The sequence below is a fragment of the Rattus rattus genome, chromosome 12 (genome assembly GCF_011064425.1).
Source record: "Rattus rattus isolate New Zealand chromosome 12, Rrattus_CSIRO_v1, whole genome shotgun sequence".
NCBI classification, from domain to species: domain Eukaryota; kingdom Metazoa; phylum Chordata; class Mammalia; order Rodentia; family Muridae; genus Rattus; species Rattus rattus.
The window spans coordinates 48,795,491-48,811,912 of NC_046165.1; the positions used below are offsets into that span (position 1 = coordinate 48,795,491).

At 45.0% G+C, this 16,422-nt stretch overlaps 1 protein-coding gene across 1 annotated transcript; it reads left to right on the forward strand.

The window, feature by feature from the left end:
* Positions 1-718: 718 nt before the first annotated feature.
* Positions 719-16,152, forward strand: Cby2 (chibby family member 2). Its single transcript, XM_032917766.1, has 3 exons — positions 719-919; positions 8,143-8,223; positions 14,796-16,152. The coding sequence occupies exons 1-3, from the start codon at positions 746-748 to the stop codon at positions 15,981-15,983; spliced, it is 1,443 nt and encodes a 480-aa protein (XP_032773657.1). The 5' UTR covers positions 719-745; the 3' UTR covers positions 15,984-16,152.
* Positions 16,153-16,422: the final 270 nt, after the last annotated feature.

Genomic DNA, 16,422 nt, shown 5'->3' on the forward strand with positions numbered 1-16,422 from the left:
AAAGTCACAGCCCTCAAAGTCCTCTGTCACCTCCCTAGACTGCCCTCTGCTCTCTGCCTCTCCCACATCCCTAACCCTCCCTCTGCCTCCAGGTACACTAGCTTCTGTGGTCTAGTCAATTCTTTAAGGCTGCCCTTTCTGCTGGCATTCTGTTTGAAAGGTCAAGACAGTCTCACCCACTTCCTCACAGAGGCCTCTTCACTGCCTGTAACAGCTGGCCCATTGCTACCTCAGTAAGCAGCTGAATTGGCCTGGCATTCCTGGCATCTAAAGTTGGTCGTCCATTTATACTGGTTCCATATTTGTGGACTCATGAGAGACACACAGAACAAAATATTTGGAAAAATTCGAGTCAGTGTTGAACATGTACAGAACTTTTTTTGTCATCCCTTAAACAATAAAATCTAATCACTATCTTCATTGTTTGGGGAACATAAATAACTCAAAGATGATTAAACCATAAAGATGTGGGTAGGTTAATTCAAACATGGTGTCATTTTGTGTTCATTTTTTATTTCATAAGCCACCATTTTATATAGAAGACTTGATTAAGCACACAGATACTCATGTCCTGGAAGTGGTCCCCAGAAGATTTGGCAGGATAATTTGTATTTGAATTCTTAAACCTGTTTATCATTGGCCTTTCCTTATAGGGGTATAGCTTTATAAAAATTTAATTTTGTTCATTACTTCCTCAGACTGTGAGTGGTTGGCTCATTCAAGATACTCAATAAGTCGTTCCTGAATGATTAAATGGAGTGAATTTTTATCCTTAGCTGCAGAGGTTGCTGATGGATGCCAAGAAAGCTTGGATGAAACCAGTGATGGAAATAAACCAGGAAGTGGTTGCTGTACAGCTGTTTGGAATGCAGATGGAGCTTCCGCTTTGATGCTAGACCATGCAAGGCACTGCTGTTTGGTGAGTGAGCTACAGAAGGCATGCCCGAAGAAATACGTTCTCAACTGTAAGTAACGTCCCTACTGGAGATGACCTGCTGAGGGAGCAGCAGTTGAAGATAGCGTTTGACTGTGTGGCTGCTTTGGCTGCAATGAAAAGAGGATGCGGGAGGTCTATTGTCTTAGTTAGGGTTTTACTGCTGTGAACAGACACCATGACCAAGGCAACTCTTATAAAGGACAACACTTAATTGGGCTGGCAAGTTCAGAGGTTCAGTCCATTAGCATTAAGGTGGGAACATGGCAGTGTCCAGGTAGATGTGAGGCTGGAGGAGCTAAGAGTTCTACATCTTCATCCAAAGGCAGTCAAGAGAAGACTGACTTCCAGGCAGCTAAGACAAGGGTCTTAAAACCCATGCCCACACTGACACAATTCCTCCAACGAGGCTACACCCACTCTAACAAGGCCACACCTCCTAATATTGCCAATGGGCCAAGCACATTCAAACCACCACACCTCTGGGGTAGCATCCCTCAGGAAGTTTATTTGTCTTGCCTTTGTTTATTTAAAGTCGTAGAGATTTATCTCTGGCCAAACTGTTGCCACAGAGCAGTTGAGGTGATATGTGCAACACATCATAGCGTGGCATGAACGGAACCAACCTGCTTTTAAAAAGTGATGGGGTTGTATGAAATTTGAACATCTCTTTTTGCCTCATTACAGAGAATGATCTGGAAGTCTCTGGTGCCAGTGAAGGTTTTGCAGATTTCTCTTTTTGCTACACACCAAGCACCACGTTTTCTGGCCTTTGTGGTGACAAGTGGCTGTGTATAGGGTGTTATCTCGGAACCGTTTGTAAAGAAAGAAAATGTACTGTATCTCCTCCCACCCCCTATACTCTTTCTGGTAGAGATGTCAGGTTAACAATGAGTAGTAAGCTAAGAGTTTTTGTTTTGTTTTTTTATTTGATTTTAATGTGTTTTTGAAAGAAAGATATCCAATAAAGAGGGCAATCTGAAAATTGTGGTGAAATATATCTCCATCAATTTATGCACACCTTGCACTAAATAAATATGGAACAGCTATATCTGACAGGAAAAACATGTTATGGAATTCTGTCTAAAACAATTTTTTTAGAACAGTTTTAGATGGGTTTTAATTTGGGTCAAAATCTCCTAATGAACATTTTTTAAATTGAGATTTTATTTATATGTAAGTGTACTGGCTGGTTTTGTGTGTCAACTTGATACAAGCTGGATTTATCACAGGGAAAGGAGCCTCCCTTGAGGAAATGCTGCCATGAGTCCAGCTGTAAGGCGTTTTCTCAATTAGTGACCAATGGAGGTGGGCCTAGCCTATTGTGGGTGGTACCATCCCTGTGTTGGTAGTGTTGGGTTCTATAAGAAAGCAAGCTGAGAAAGCCAGGGGAAGCAAGCCAGGAAGTAACATCCCTCCATGGCCTCTGCATCAGCTCCTGCCTCCTGGTTCCTGCCCTGTGTGAGTTTCTATTCTGACTTTCTTTGGTGATGAACAGCAATGTGAAAGTGTAAGCTGAATAAACCCTTTCGTTTTAGTCAGTGTTCTTGTTTCTTGAAAAGTCCCTGTTTCTTGCTCACGATGTTTTGTGCAGGAATAGAAACCCTAAGACAGTAAGCTTCCTCCTTTAAAAGCATATAAAGCAATTTTTAGTTATTTCTAGAATTGCACATCCACTACCATCATTTAATTCCAACAATTTCACTTTTCCAACCAGTGAGAATAACCAACCCACAAGATGAGAAGTAGAAATTCCACAGGGGAAACTTTGCCAGAATTTTTTGCATCCTTTGAGCATATTGAATATTGAATATTACAACTTAGAAGTCACAATCAATAATACACTTTCCCATTTAGATCTGCAGATCATTATGAGATAGCCTCTTCAGGGATGGCAGGCACTTAACTCAAAACTCCAACTAAACCGAACTTAGAATCTTATGCTTTTTTATTTCAACTGGTAAATTTCTATTGTTAATTTACCTTTTTAATGAAAACATAGGATTCTTTGGCATTATTGATGACTAAGATAAAATGGTACTATTTAAAATCGTGTTTTACATTTATGCATTTGTTTGTTTGGGGTGGATTTATGCCATGGCACAGCAAACATGTATGTGTGTGGAGGTCAGAGGACCGCTTACAGGAGTCCTGTTCTCTCCTTCAACCATGTGGTTAAACCTAGGCACCCAGGCTGTGCAGCAGACACCTTTACCCATGAGCCATCTTAGTCCCCTAAATCATATTACAATGATTAAAACAGTATTTCAATGATATACCCAGTGGTGACATATGCCTGTGATCTTAGTACTTCAAGGGCTAAGACAGGACAACAGGAACTTCAAGGCTGGCCTGAATTACATATGGACAGAACACCATAGTCTAGTTGTAACATAAAGTCTAGTTATGCCGTTCTTGTTTATGTCATGGGCCGCCAAGATCTCAGCATAACTGAAGCCAGGTTAGAGGCACCATTCTGACCTTAAAACACAACTCGTAGGCCCTGACACCTGCCAAAGCAGAAACAAAGAAGCAATCCAACAAAGACCTGGTCCATATTTTCAGGATTCAGGAAAGTCCCTGTGGTGGTTTGAATAAGAATGGCTCTCATAGGCTCATATATTTGAATGCCTAGTCACTAGGGAGTGGTACTACTTGAACAGATTAGAAGGATTAAGAGGTGTGGCCTTATTGGGAAAAGTGTATTACTGGGGGTGGGCATTAAGGTTTCAAAGCTCAGTGTCTTTCTCTTGGTCTATGGATCAGGATGTGGCTCTCAGCTCCTGCTCCATCACCGTGTCTGCCATGCCTGCAGTCACGATGGTAACGGACTAAACTTCTGAGGCTGTAAATAAGACCCCAATAAAACGCTTCCTTTCATGAGTTGCCCTGGTCATGGTGTCTTTTCACAACAATAGAGCACTGACTAGAACGTCCCTAAATGCATTAACTTTGTTTTTTTGGCTTTTGTAATTTTGTGCTTTTTGGTTTTGTTACCTGAAATATATCGATGAGAATGTGGTTTTTATGCATAAAAGTCAACAACAACAACAACAACAACAACAATAACAACAACAACAACAACAGTAACATCAATACCCTGAAGATTATGGTCTGCATGATTTGGAGTTCTCTGTGCAGTTGCTGGCCATCAATAAAGACTTTCTTTTTGGCTTTAAGAGTGTCAATGTGTGTTTTCTGATTAACTAAACTTGCAACATTCTGGAGGCACCAGCAGATTCCCAAAGACTGAGACACCAGTGTTCATAGACTAACTCTGGGGCAAAGACAGTTTTTAGTGGGTGCACCCCGAGATGTTCCAGGGCTACCTCAGAGGCTCCCGACACCTTTGAATGGAAGATTACAGAAAGTCACCTACATGTGTTTCATCTGGTGGTGAGCGCTTATGGCGCCTTCTAGGTAGACACTTAGGAGAGGGTGGGTGCAGCGCAGATGTCGGTGTCCGGGATTCAGGTGAGATACCACCAGATCCCCTGGTCTAAGTCTGTGTGGTGGCTAAGCCTGGCTGTCTTCCTTGCCTGTGTGTGATGGAACAGTAACGAGCAGTCCCAAGACTAAGTGTGTGTTTGGAACTGGAGTCAGAGATAATTTTGAACTGCCATGTGCGTTGCTAAAGATCAGTCCTGAGTCCTTTGGAAGAGCAGCCCATGTGTTTAACCACTGGGCCATCTCTCTATCCCCTCCATTGCTACCTTTTGGATCAGAGTCCTCCCTCTTGGATCAGTGAACAGTTTAATCAGTTTCAGGAAAGAGCTAGAGTTTCTGTTCTCTTGGAGAAAGTTATGTGAGGCCTTCAAGTTTGGATGTCACTTGTGATGATATTCAGCTCATGACCTCTTTCTCCTTTTGCCAAGAGGCATTACTCTTTGGGTGACTTCTGGGATGTAAGAGTGCCCCTTACTTTAGAGTGCCTCCTATGCCTCTCCCAAACTGCCTACACCCTGTAGTGTGCAGATGCATCTCTGGAGTATGTGCATGAGGAGAAATGGAATTAAATTTTCAGGCAGTACAGGTATCATCCACATAAAGCTGCAAGTGTGAGAGTGGTGGGAAGGTTACATAATGCAGGAGCCACACAAAAACAATGAGGAGGTGCTCTCCAAATTAAAAATGGAATTATGTTGTCATTGAGCAGTTCTACTTCTGGACATGTATCCAAAATAATTCAGAGCAGAATCTCAGAGAGATGTTTGCACGCTCAAGTTGACGGTAGCATTATTTCTAGTAGCTAAGGAGCAGGCGCTACCCAAAAGATATCTGATTATCATGAAAAGGTGATTCAGCTTTTTAAAAGAAGGATATCTTGACATTTGTTTCAAGTTGGGTAAATCTTGTCACGAAAGGACCAATACTCAACAATGCCACTCATATACAATATCTAATTGTGCTGAGTAATTTATTGGGGTTTTTGTTTGTTTCTTTTTTCTACTTGACTCCAGTTAGTTATCCTGGAAGACAAACACAAGTGAGAAAGTACCTCCATAAGACAAGCCTGTGGGGCCTGTGGTTATTGGTGGGTGAGAGCCCAGCTCACTGTGGATGGGGCCATCCCTGGTTTGATGATCTTAGATGCTATAAGAAACCAGGCTGAACAAGTCATGAAAGCAAGCCAGTAAGCAGCACTCCTTCACCACCCCTGCCTCTTGCCCTAGCGTCCCTTGGCCATGAAGTGTTTATCTAGAAGAGCGAGGTGGAGTAAACCCTTTCCTCCCCAGGTTGCTTTTGGTCACAGTATTTTATTGTAGTAATAGAAATTCTAACTAAGATATTAGGGTAGTTTAAATCATGGAATCAGAAAACGTGGTTACTAAGCACTGGAAGGAAGGGAGAGGGAGGAGTGGTGGTTAATAGAAGTCATAGTTTACTAAGATGAGAGAATTCTAGAATGTTCTTATACAACAATGTGAATATACTCAAAACTATCCGACTATACACTTTAAAATGGCAACAGCGGTAAATCCAGCAGTGAGCATTCATAAGTACAATTTTAAAATTACATAAGCGAGCCAAGTAGCTCAGTGGGTTTGCAACTGCGAGGAACTGAATTTGATCTCCCAACCCATGTGAAAAATATCCTAAAAATCCTGCTGTCACCCACCTCTTGTCATGAGATCCCCCCTTGTTGGGCAGTGCTGACAAGGAGGACACAGGCAGATCCATGGGGCTCGCCGCCAGTCAACCTCATCTGATAATCAAGTTCCAGGCCAATGTCTTAAAATACAGGATGGATGACAGCTGAGGCATGATACCCAAAGTTATCTTCTGTCTTCCACATGTACCCACACACACACACACACACACACACACACACACACACACACACACACACACAGAGGTGCATGTATACATACACATATCACACACATACACATGCATGCACACATCACACACACACACACACACTCCCACCACACACACTTGCATGCATACATACATATCACACACACACACACACACACACACACAGGTGCATGTATACATACATATCACACACACACACACAGGTGCATGTATACATACACATATCACACACACACACACACACACACACACACACACACACACACACACAGAGTTAAGAAAAAGTCCTGAAGTTCCTTTGTAGAGACGAAGTCTTTGGCAATGGATGCACTTATGCTTTGTATATTCACATTGTCTTATACCGAGATTTGTTTGTAATTTGGGTATTTGGGACTCAAGTAGCCAATTTCAGAATCTCTGGATCTTCTGATCTTGGGTCACCACTCTCTCCCTACTCCAAGGGACAAAATCACACAGAACTAAGATACACACGGGAGCTCTGGAGGTAATAGGTCTGACAGAACTAAAGACGGAGGAACTGGATATTGTGGCCTTGAAGCAACTTCTACCTGTGCTATAATCGTATACTTGTACTTTTCTATCTGAACAGCCTTAAATGTCCTGACAGGATCTTCCTTGGAGCACTTATCAGCTTATGCTACCTAGTGGAATGATGACCCTAGGAGGGTGGGGGATAGTTGCTAGAGGGAACAATCACGGGGTTAGAAAGTTGGAATTTTCAGCACACTTCTACCTCAGGGGAAGGAAGGAGTTGGCATTTAAATGATCAAAGACCAATGATTTCATTAAATTTGCCTACATAATGATATTCAACAGGATATACAACAGAATTCAGACACTGGTGCTGAAAATGCTGGGGGGCAGGTGGGTCCAGAGAAGGCCTGAAGCTACCCCTCCAATCTCTCATCCTGTTACTTCCGCAGGCCCCTACTGATCTGCTTCCTTCCCAGTAAAGCCGAGATCCTAAGTAAAAGCATTTTCCTCAGTTCTGAGAGCCAACTACTAAATGTGAGGAGCAGGTCAGCGGAGCCCCTGATTTGTGGCTGATCACAGCTTGATCTGAGATTGGTCCCTCAGGTGAGGGTCATCTTGCAGGGCTGAGCCCCTAACTTCTGGGGCCTGCACAGTAACTCGATATAGCTAGTATCAGAGTGGAGCTGAGCTAGAGCCCCTCAGTAGTGCCAACCCTCCCCAGGTCTGAACAGCTCCTTTTCTCCCTTCCCAAGGCTGGAGGAGCTGACACCTCTGAGGAGAAGTGAGCGGGAGGTTTCAAACCAGCCTGGCAGTGAGCCTGAGCTGCAGCCTGGGTGACCAAACAAGTGTGAATGTTGGGGCCATTGTGCGTCACACTGACCCTGGCTAGCCCTGTGGGCACAGCCAGCAACAACCCTTCCTGCTGACAGAAGCCTGCTTGCCACCCAAGCTGCTTAGAGAAAAACCATGAGCTCTGAAAACCACCATATTGTTCTGTGATGTCACCTCTGGAATGTTCTGAGTGTTTTGGTGACCAGCTTATGCACAGGACCTATACCTGGCACCTCACATTGGTATGGTTACTTTCTTGATACGGAAATAATAGTTTAAGGCCGGGAAGAACTGCTTCAGGAACTTTCAACAGGGTTTTTATGTTTGCTAATTCCTGCATTGACTTCTGTCCAGTGATCAGTAAGGTTTCTTTCTGGCCAGGTATCATCTACACGAACCTTTACACTGAGATTATTATTATTATTATTATTATTATTATTATTAGGTATATAATTAATTTGTAAGAAGTGTGTAAGCAGTTATTTATTTCAGGTGAGCCACTGAGGCCCTGAAGGTGGGTTGAGGAGGAGAAATCTAATTTTTTTTTTTCTTTTTCACAGCACTCGAGGCCAAATTTTACGAGAAAGAGAGAGATCAGATCTGAGAGCCTAGAAATTCCAATCAATGTGATTCTACCTCAGGTAGGGACAGTCACAGAAGGATGTAACTTACTAATTCTCGCTACAATAACCCTGTTTACAAACCTTATAGAATGAACAAGGAAGTCAGCTGTTTCAGTTCTTGTCATGTTGGGTTTTCCCTGGTTGTGTGTCTGCGGGGAGGACACATGGTCTCTCTGGACCTTGGGATCCTCTGGCTTTAAATGAGGGGGCTGCGTTGACTATTCAAGTACCCCCTCTCCCCACCCTACTCCCCCCCCCCAACCTTTCAAGGTTTGATGATACTGTAAGAAAAATCTAACTTGACCAAAGGAGACTCTTCATTATGTTTAACTACTCTGGAAATCTGTGGAGAACTCTAGCTTGAACTAGAATTGACATCTTATGCACGAGAATGAACCCAGGAGCTGACACAGAATGAACCCAGGAGCTGACACAGAATGAACCCAGGAGCTGACACCCCAGCATGTGGCCCATTTGCAGCTGCCAAAAGAATTAATCCCTGTTGTGGGCCGAAGATGGGTACTAGGGAACGGGTGTTCAGTTGCTTCTTTTGAGGCCAGTGAATTGTTAAACCCCTTGCAGCTTGTGGTTCTTAGTCTCCAGGCATGCAATAGCTTCCTTGGTGGGATGCCTTTGATTTGACAGTTTCTTCTGCTGCTATGTCACAAAGGGGTGGGCTTGCTTTCTCCAGAGTTACCTAAGAGCTCATTGGAAGACCAGGACCATGCAACCAGAGGGGGTGAAATGTAGGATGGAGGGACCCAAGACACAGGTAATTTGTCTAAAATTTGGTCCAGGGAGGTGTGTACAAAAGAGGATGGTTCTCTAATTGGTGTTCTGTATGAGTGTAACTGTAACCGGGTCAGCAAATATAGTCAGGCAAGGAAGCAGCCTGGAGACTTGTTTTCCTTACAACATTGGAGTGAGCAGCCACTTCTATATCTTGTTCAGCTCATGAAAGCTGAGCTAGAATATTAGGGAACTATGTTCTGATCGTCCTCTAGAACCTTGCAAGGTCTGATTCTTAATATGTACAACATGCATCTGCTACTGTATGTGAGGATGGGCATGGTTCCTTTGGTTCCTTATATTAGGGGCACAGCTTTCTATCCCCAGTTCCCAGAATCAGCTTAACAGCCAAGGAGAAATGTGATTTGAGAAGTCTTGGGTTAATTCTGGTCCCCTGGACCTCCAGCCTCACTTCCTGTGCCGTAGGACTTGGTGTAGCTATTTGGATTTTGGAGGGCAAAGGGATATGGAATGAAGGGATCACTGCTGACTGGAGATTTGTTTCTCATGGCCAGATGTGGCCTTGAGTGTGCCAGACAGGCTTAGTCACCAGTCTTCAATAGGTCAACTAAGCAATTGACTGATGTTGAAAAGCAGGAAGAGGAGATTTATTCAATGCTGCAATACTTGAAGGAGGAACAAAGAGGTCTAATGATTTCCTAGGTTCGTCTTGGACATGAAGTTTGGGTTTCTTTAGTAGGCCAGAGGTACCCATCCAAGGTGTGGTCCAAGCCCAGCATCAGTGTCTGAGCCTCAGGCTCTCCTGTAGGGTAGTCTGACAATAAGGGCTGTGTGAAATCCCTTTCTGAGAGACAATTTCTCTCTCTCTCTCTCTCTCTCTCTCTCTCTCTCTCTCTCTCTCTCTGGATGGCATGGGCCTTGAGCCTTTACCTTCTCCAAAAGGAAGGCTACTGGAGAAATTTCTTGGGGTCCATTGTTTCAATAATCTGATAGGTAGAAGGAAGGACATAAGTATCTTTTTCTGGAATATATTCATCACTACCTGGATGGTTACTGTCCCACCTGCCATGGGGTCACAAGCCAGGCAACCTGCCAGGATACTTTGGACTGGTCCTCTTGGATTGATTGGCAAGTAGTCATAGATAACTAGATGATGTAAACTTGTCTACCTCCCAGGCCTGTGAGGAAGTCCTCTCTGCCCACTGTACCTCCCCAGACAAGATAGTCAGGAGAAGGACCCCTATATGCAACAAAGTGAGGAAGGATATGATGGAGTGCTGCTGGCGTCATGTGTTGGCCACAGGGCCACACAAGTGTAAGGCAGAGATTTCACAGCTGTGGGAATTGGGAGGTTTAGTAGCAAGGACAGAACTTCCATTTAACCCAGGTCAGTGCTCAGCCTGTCACCCTGTTTACTGGGACCGGGTGATGTTATAGCTCTAGTTGTTCTCTTGCTTCTAGAAGATAGTGCCTCCCCTCCCCTCACCTGGATTGCTAAGCCCCAAGCTTCCCATGTCTTTGTGCCCATGTGGTTTCATTCTGAGTTGAGCTCATTCTGTTCGGAAGGGAATTGTAACTGCACCTCTGGCTCTCAGCTCCCAGCCCTAGTGAGTGACTGGAGATCCCAATTACACAGTAAATGCTATGATTCACTAGTTGTCACCCTTAGGTTTTCTTGGGTCTTATTGATTTCCCATGTTTTCCTCCTCACATTGAACATGAGTGTTTTCACATCTATTTTCCTCTAGCACGTTGACTTGGAAACCGTAGTGCTATTTCCTGTCTAAGCAACTAATCTCTCGATTCCTTCTATATAGAGACTTGCTTTCCCAGGCTTTCATCCCCAGTGAACACTCTGAGTTTCATTAAGACATCGCTATTGCTAGGTCATCAAAAAAAGATGTGCATCTTGATCACAATGACCTCTGATAGTACTTCCCAGTGCCCATGCTAGTTTTCCAGGCCTTTTTCCTCCTCCTCTTTTGACAATGCCAACTGGAATAGTGTAAGAGCAAGACTTTAGGAGATTCTATCAAATGATTAATTGACTTCATCTGAGACCTTTATTCTCTTTGCTATTAGCATTAAAATTCTATCAAAACCAGTCGCATTTACCTTGTGAATTATCTTTTCATCTGTTAGCATTTATTATAACAAACATTGTATTTTAAGCATACCACTAGAGAGGTGAGTTATTTCTTTCTTTCTTTATTTTTTATTGACAATGGAACTCAGCTGTGAAGTTAGCACCATAGCTTCTCCTTCTAGGACCCTAGTGCCCTTTAGTTTCACATGCATTCTCTACCAATTAACTGTCAATAGTGTTGGCAAAGCAGGTGCTTTAAAAGCTTGGTCAAGCAGCTTGGGCTTTCTGGGAGCATGTGGATATCTCATCTGGGTGGTGGTAGCTATGTCTTACAAGTAGGGGAGAGAAGTTCGGTGCTGTTTCCTCAGTTTTCTGTTACTATAACAAAATGCCCAAGACCAGGCAGTTTAAAAAGCATAGAGGCTGGGCGTTCAAGGTCATGGCACTTTAGTAGCCTCTGGTCATCTTCTGGCAGGAGCCTTCTTGTGTTGGAACAAGATGGAGGGCACCTCTGGTGAGCAAGCAAAGCACAGAGAGCTCACTTTGTAATGCATTCCTGCAACAGCCCCTTGACCATGAATGTGTTCGGTCATCCCCTCGAGACCCAATCTGCCTCGTAGAGGGCTCACTTCTCAAACAACATTGGCATGTGACTTTGAGGATTAAGTTCCCAGCACATGAAATGTAGAGGACACATTCAAACCACAGCAGTGTCAGCTAAGTTTGGCCGCTCATTGTCCAGGTCCATTCCCAAACTCTTTAGGTAGAAGGCTACCACCCCAATAACTCCGTCTGGGCAGAGTCTTTAGAAATCACACAGCAGCAGTAAGATTCTGGCGGTGTCTTTTCTTGTTGCTTTTTGTTCCATTTTTTTTTTTTCTCAGTCGTCTGCTCTGCTGCTCCTCGGGAGCCATGGGAAGATTATGCCACACACTTATTGGTGTTTTAAAGCATCTTCATTAGAAAGAAGGGCTTCAATATCAAGAGGGGTGTAGGAAGAACTTCAACCCATAGGGAGGATCTCAGGCATCTGCAAAGGCCTTGTCTGTACCCAGGGGCTCTTCCTGGATCCCCAGCACCAACACATTGTTAGGTACAGCTATGAGTACGTTATTTGTTTCTTGCTCCTGAAGATTCTCTCGGTCACCTCTCAAACACCTAATGGAGAAGATGTGTTGTGCCTCAGAACCACATGCTCCTCCCCTCCTACAACTTGGCTCCCCATTCTGCTATGAAGGAGCCAACATTGTCATTTTTCACCTGTTGATCTCTATCACTATGTGAGATGATGTCCCAAAGACCAAGAAGAGACTTTCCTTTGCTGGTTGAAACTTCTAGGTTCAGTAGACTCCTCCAAAATGTGTCAAGCACAGATCGACCTCTTGTCAGGACCCAGGTCATCAGATTAGTTCAGCCAATGGAAGAAATCTGGGACTATCACTTACCAGGCTTAATTCCTCTACTATGACAGACAGGAGGGCCGTGAGCGCTGGGTAAGGGAGCCCAAGGTCTTGAACTATGTCTTGCTCACCTTTGCTTCCCACATTTTGGCAGAGTTTTTGGTAAAGCAATTTATTCAGCATTTCATGGTTTAGAACAGGAATTGTTAAATGGCACCAGCAGGACTCTGGTCTTTGTGATGGCTTATCTACTAGTTATCCTCTTAGGAACCCAGAAAGCAGGCACAGCAGCCATGTTTAGGCTCCTTTCAGAGGCAACGGAGAAACAAGAACTTGTTGGTAGGACTCAATCATGGGAGTTTTGAGATCAAAGCTCTTGGGGCTCGGGACCCGTGTTTTGGGTTCCAGGTTCAAGAAGATGACGTGGCTGCCGTCCTGGATTTATTTCTGTTGCTGTGGTAAAATGTCCTTATACAAACAGCTTAGGGGAGAGGGCTTATCTGATTTACAATTACAGCTCACGGCTTGTCACTGTAAGGATGCCAAGGCATGGATGTGAGACACCTGGTCACATCTGGAGGCAAGGGCAAAGGGAGACTAATTGCTCACATTCCTCTAATGTTTAGCTTGCTTTCTCCACTCTTATTCTGTACAGGACCCAAACCACTATATGTAGTACGACCCATGGTGAACTGAGTCTTCCTACGTCAATTAGTCCAATTAAGAAAATCCTCTCACAGGTATGCCACAGGACAACCCAATCCAGATAATTCCTCGTTGAGATACCCAGGTGATTTTAGGTTGTGTCAAGTTGATGATTAAATCCCGCCCATCGTGGATGCTTAGAATGCTATGTTCAGGAGCTGTGTTGGTTTTGATTTTGGAGAGAAGAAATGAGGCTTCTCAGGGAATAGAACTCGTGCATAAACAACCTATCTATCTGCCTGTCTGTCTGTCTGTCTGTCTGTCTATCCTATCTATCTGTCTGTCTGTCTGTCTGTCTATCTATCTTATCTATCTATCTAATCTATCATCTATCTATCTACCTATCAATCATCTATTTATGTATATATCTATTTATATAATGTATCTACCTAGCTACCTATTTATCTATATATCATATACAACTCACAATAATTTTACCACTTCATGGACCTGTGTGAAGGCAAGTGTGGGATTTCTCACTTTAGACACTACATAGATGCTCAGAAAACTTCAGAGTTTGGAGCACTTTGGAAGTAAGAACTCTCAGATTAGGGATGTTCAAGCTGAAATAGTATTTCGCTTGCCAGCGCTGTGAGGATTAAGTGAATTATACAGGTAAAATGCGGCTACATAACCAGCTGGACTTCCTGCAAATGCCTGTAACATCGACTCTGAGGAATCTGATGCCTTCTTCAAGGTGGTGCAGTTATCCCAGGTTAACACCGTAGAAACTGGAATTCACACAACTTGCCCAGATTCATATAACTGATAAGTGGTAAGGCCAGAGGTTAAGAAAAAAAAAAAATAAGTACCTTTCATTTCTGCTGCATGATTGGGTCTTATTATGTGTGACTTTTCCTTTTTTGAGACAGGGTCTTGTTTTATGCAGTCCTGGTCGGGACTTGCTATAGAAAGCATCCAGTATGGTCTGGAAGTTCTGGTTATATTCCTTTCTACACTGTCTCTGAGTATCTGGGGTTATAGGCCTGCCCAGTGCACGGTTAATTATTTATAGGTTTTATAGTTATGACTGAATGTATGGACCTTTTGACTACACCAGCTTTAGTACTCATAGAGTATTTGTGGTCTCTCTAGGATCTACAGAGAGTTTGTATGTGGGTATGCGGCCAAGAACTGGGGTTCGGGTGCTCCCCCTTGTTTGAACACTCATCCTGGAAAAGGGTCTTGTTTTCAGTTTATAAGCCAGCTTGGTTTTGAAACTTTTGTGCTCCTTGTTGGCTTCACCGTTTAAAGTGGCATCTACACATACAGTTAAAGACTCTTCTTAATAACCATGGTCTGTGCTGTGCCCCGCAGAGCGAGCTCGTCAGATAAGTTCTGCTCATGGTATATGATGCACCCACTGTCAGCCTGCGTATCCATGACAGTGTCTTTAAACAGAAGCACGGTGTTCTATCTGGTCAGTCGACAGAAATTTTATGATGAACCTGCCCCAGTTTTCCCCCTAGGAACCATGGTTCCGTGATCATTAATTCAGAAGAATGCTACCCAGAATAGCAAAGGCTGGGTATATTTCCTTGTGAAGATCCCTGGAGGTCATATGAGGGGGTCTCCAGGCCTCTTAGTCCGCCCTGAGCAGTCCTCTTAACAGTTTCTCCATTAACAGCTTCCTGCTTTTCCTCCCACAGAGGGGCACGGAGCCCTTCCTGAGGCTCCACAACCTATACACCACTCCTCGCTGCTCCAGGCAGGCTGCCATGCCCCGGATAAGCCGCAGGGTAGCCAGCCAGCACTCCTACCCACTCAACCGCTTCTCCTCTATGCCCTTTGACCCCATGGAGCGCCCCACCTCCCAGGCCGACCTGGAACTAGACTACAACCCTCCCCGAGTGCAGCTCAGCGACGAGATGTTTGTCTTCCAAGATGGGCGTTGGGTGAACGAGAGCTGCCGCCTGCAGTCACCTTACTTCTCTCCCTCCTCCTCCTTCCACCATAAACTGCACCACAAGAGGATGGCCAAGGAGTACCTGCTGCAGGAAGAGAACAAGTCTCTTCGGGATGAGAACAGGGCTCTGAGGGATGAGAACAAGGCCCTCCGCAAGGAGAACAAGATTCTACAGGTCTTTTGGGAAGAGCACAAGGTCAGTTTGGGCCACGAGGAGAGTCAGACCTCCTCGCCACTGCTGCACAAAGACACAACCTCCCAGGAAGTAGTGAAGAAAGACAACGCCACTTTGCCTGCCCAGCGTAGCAAGGAGAACACCCTACAGTTCATTCGAGAGGAGAACCGGGCCCTCCAGCAGTTGCTGGAGCAGAGGCAGGCCTACTGGGCACAGGCAGAAGAGATTGCGACTTCTGCTGAGGAGGGCAAGCCCACCTCCTCACCCAAGGAGGAACCCCATAATTCAGGGCTTCTGCCAGATCAGAGCACAAGCCACTCCTCCCACTTTGAGGAGCCCAAAGGGTCCCCTACAACACAGGAGGACTCAAAGACGCTGCGCGCCCTGAGGGAGATGGTTACCAACTTGTCCGGGCCATCTGGGGAAGAAGAGGTCAAGGCAGGCCCTAATCTAGCTGACAGCGCTCAGCCCCTGCAGCTGCTGAGAGAGATGAATCAGGCACTGCAGGCCCTGAGGGAGGAGAACCGGCTGCTGCAGGAGGAGAACAGGGCTCTCCACGCCATGCGTGAGGAACACCGCGTCTTCCAGGAGGAGAACAAGGCCCTGTGGGAGAACAACAAGCTGAAGCTGCAGCAGCGGCTGGTCATCGACACGGTGACTGAGGTCACAGCTCGTATGGAGATGCTTATTGAGGAGTTGTATGCCTTCATGCCGGCCAAGAACAACAAAGATCCCAAAAAGCCCAGCAGGGTCTGAGGCCTCGGCAGTGGACATAGACGCCAAGACCAGGCCGGAGAGAATCCTCAACCTTCCTTTGTCTTCCTTGTGTTGGCCCAGCAGTGCGTGCCTGTGGGACAGCGGAGAAAGGGCCATCCTCCACTCGAGACACAATAAAGGCAGAGGAGGCTGGGGCCAGCCAACACCACCGTGGAGTTATGGCTTCTCCTTCTCCTTCCTTCTTGCTCTTTTAACGTCTTACCTCTTTCCCTCTGTCCCTCCTCCTCCTCTTCCTCCTCCTCCTCCTCCTCCCCCTCCTGCTCCCCCCCTCCTCCTCCTCCTCCCTCCTTCATCAACTATCTCATTAACATGTCCCCCTCTCTCTTCTTTCAGCCCCTGTACCTTCTCTCCTCTTCTTCAGTCTTAACTGGCTATCATGGTGCATTTCTGTACTCTTTAAAGACAGGAGGCTGAGGCA

What these genes read in the sequence shown, in the direction of transcription:
- Cby2 (XM_032917766.1), top strand. Translation starts at nt 746, where the DNA reads ATGATTAAATGGAGTGAATTTTTATCCTTAGCTGCAGAGGTTGCTGAT. An exon ending in ATGCAAGGCACTGCTGTTTG is followed by an intron (nt 920 to 8,142) that starts GTGAGTGAGCTA and finishes TCTTTTTCACAG; the next exon opens with CACTCGAGGCCAAATTTTAC. An exon ending in TCAATGTGATTCTACCTCAG is followed by an intron (nt 8,224 to 14,795) that starts GTAGGGACAGTC and finishes TTCCTCCCACAG; the next exon opens with AGGGGCACGGAGCCCTTCCT.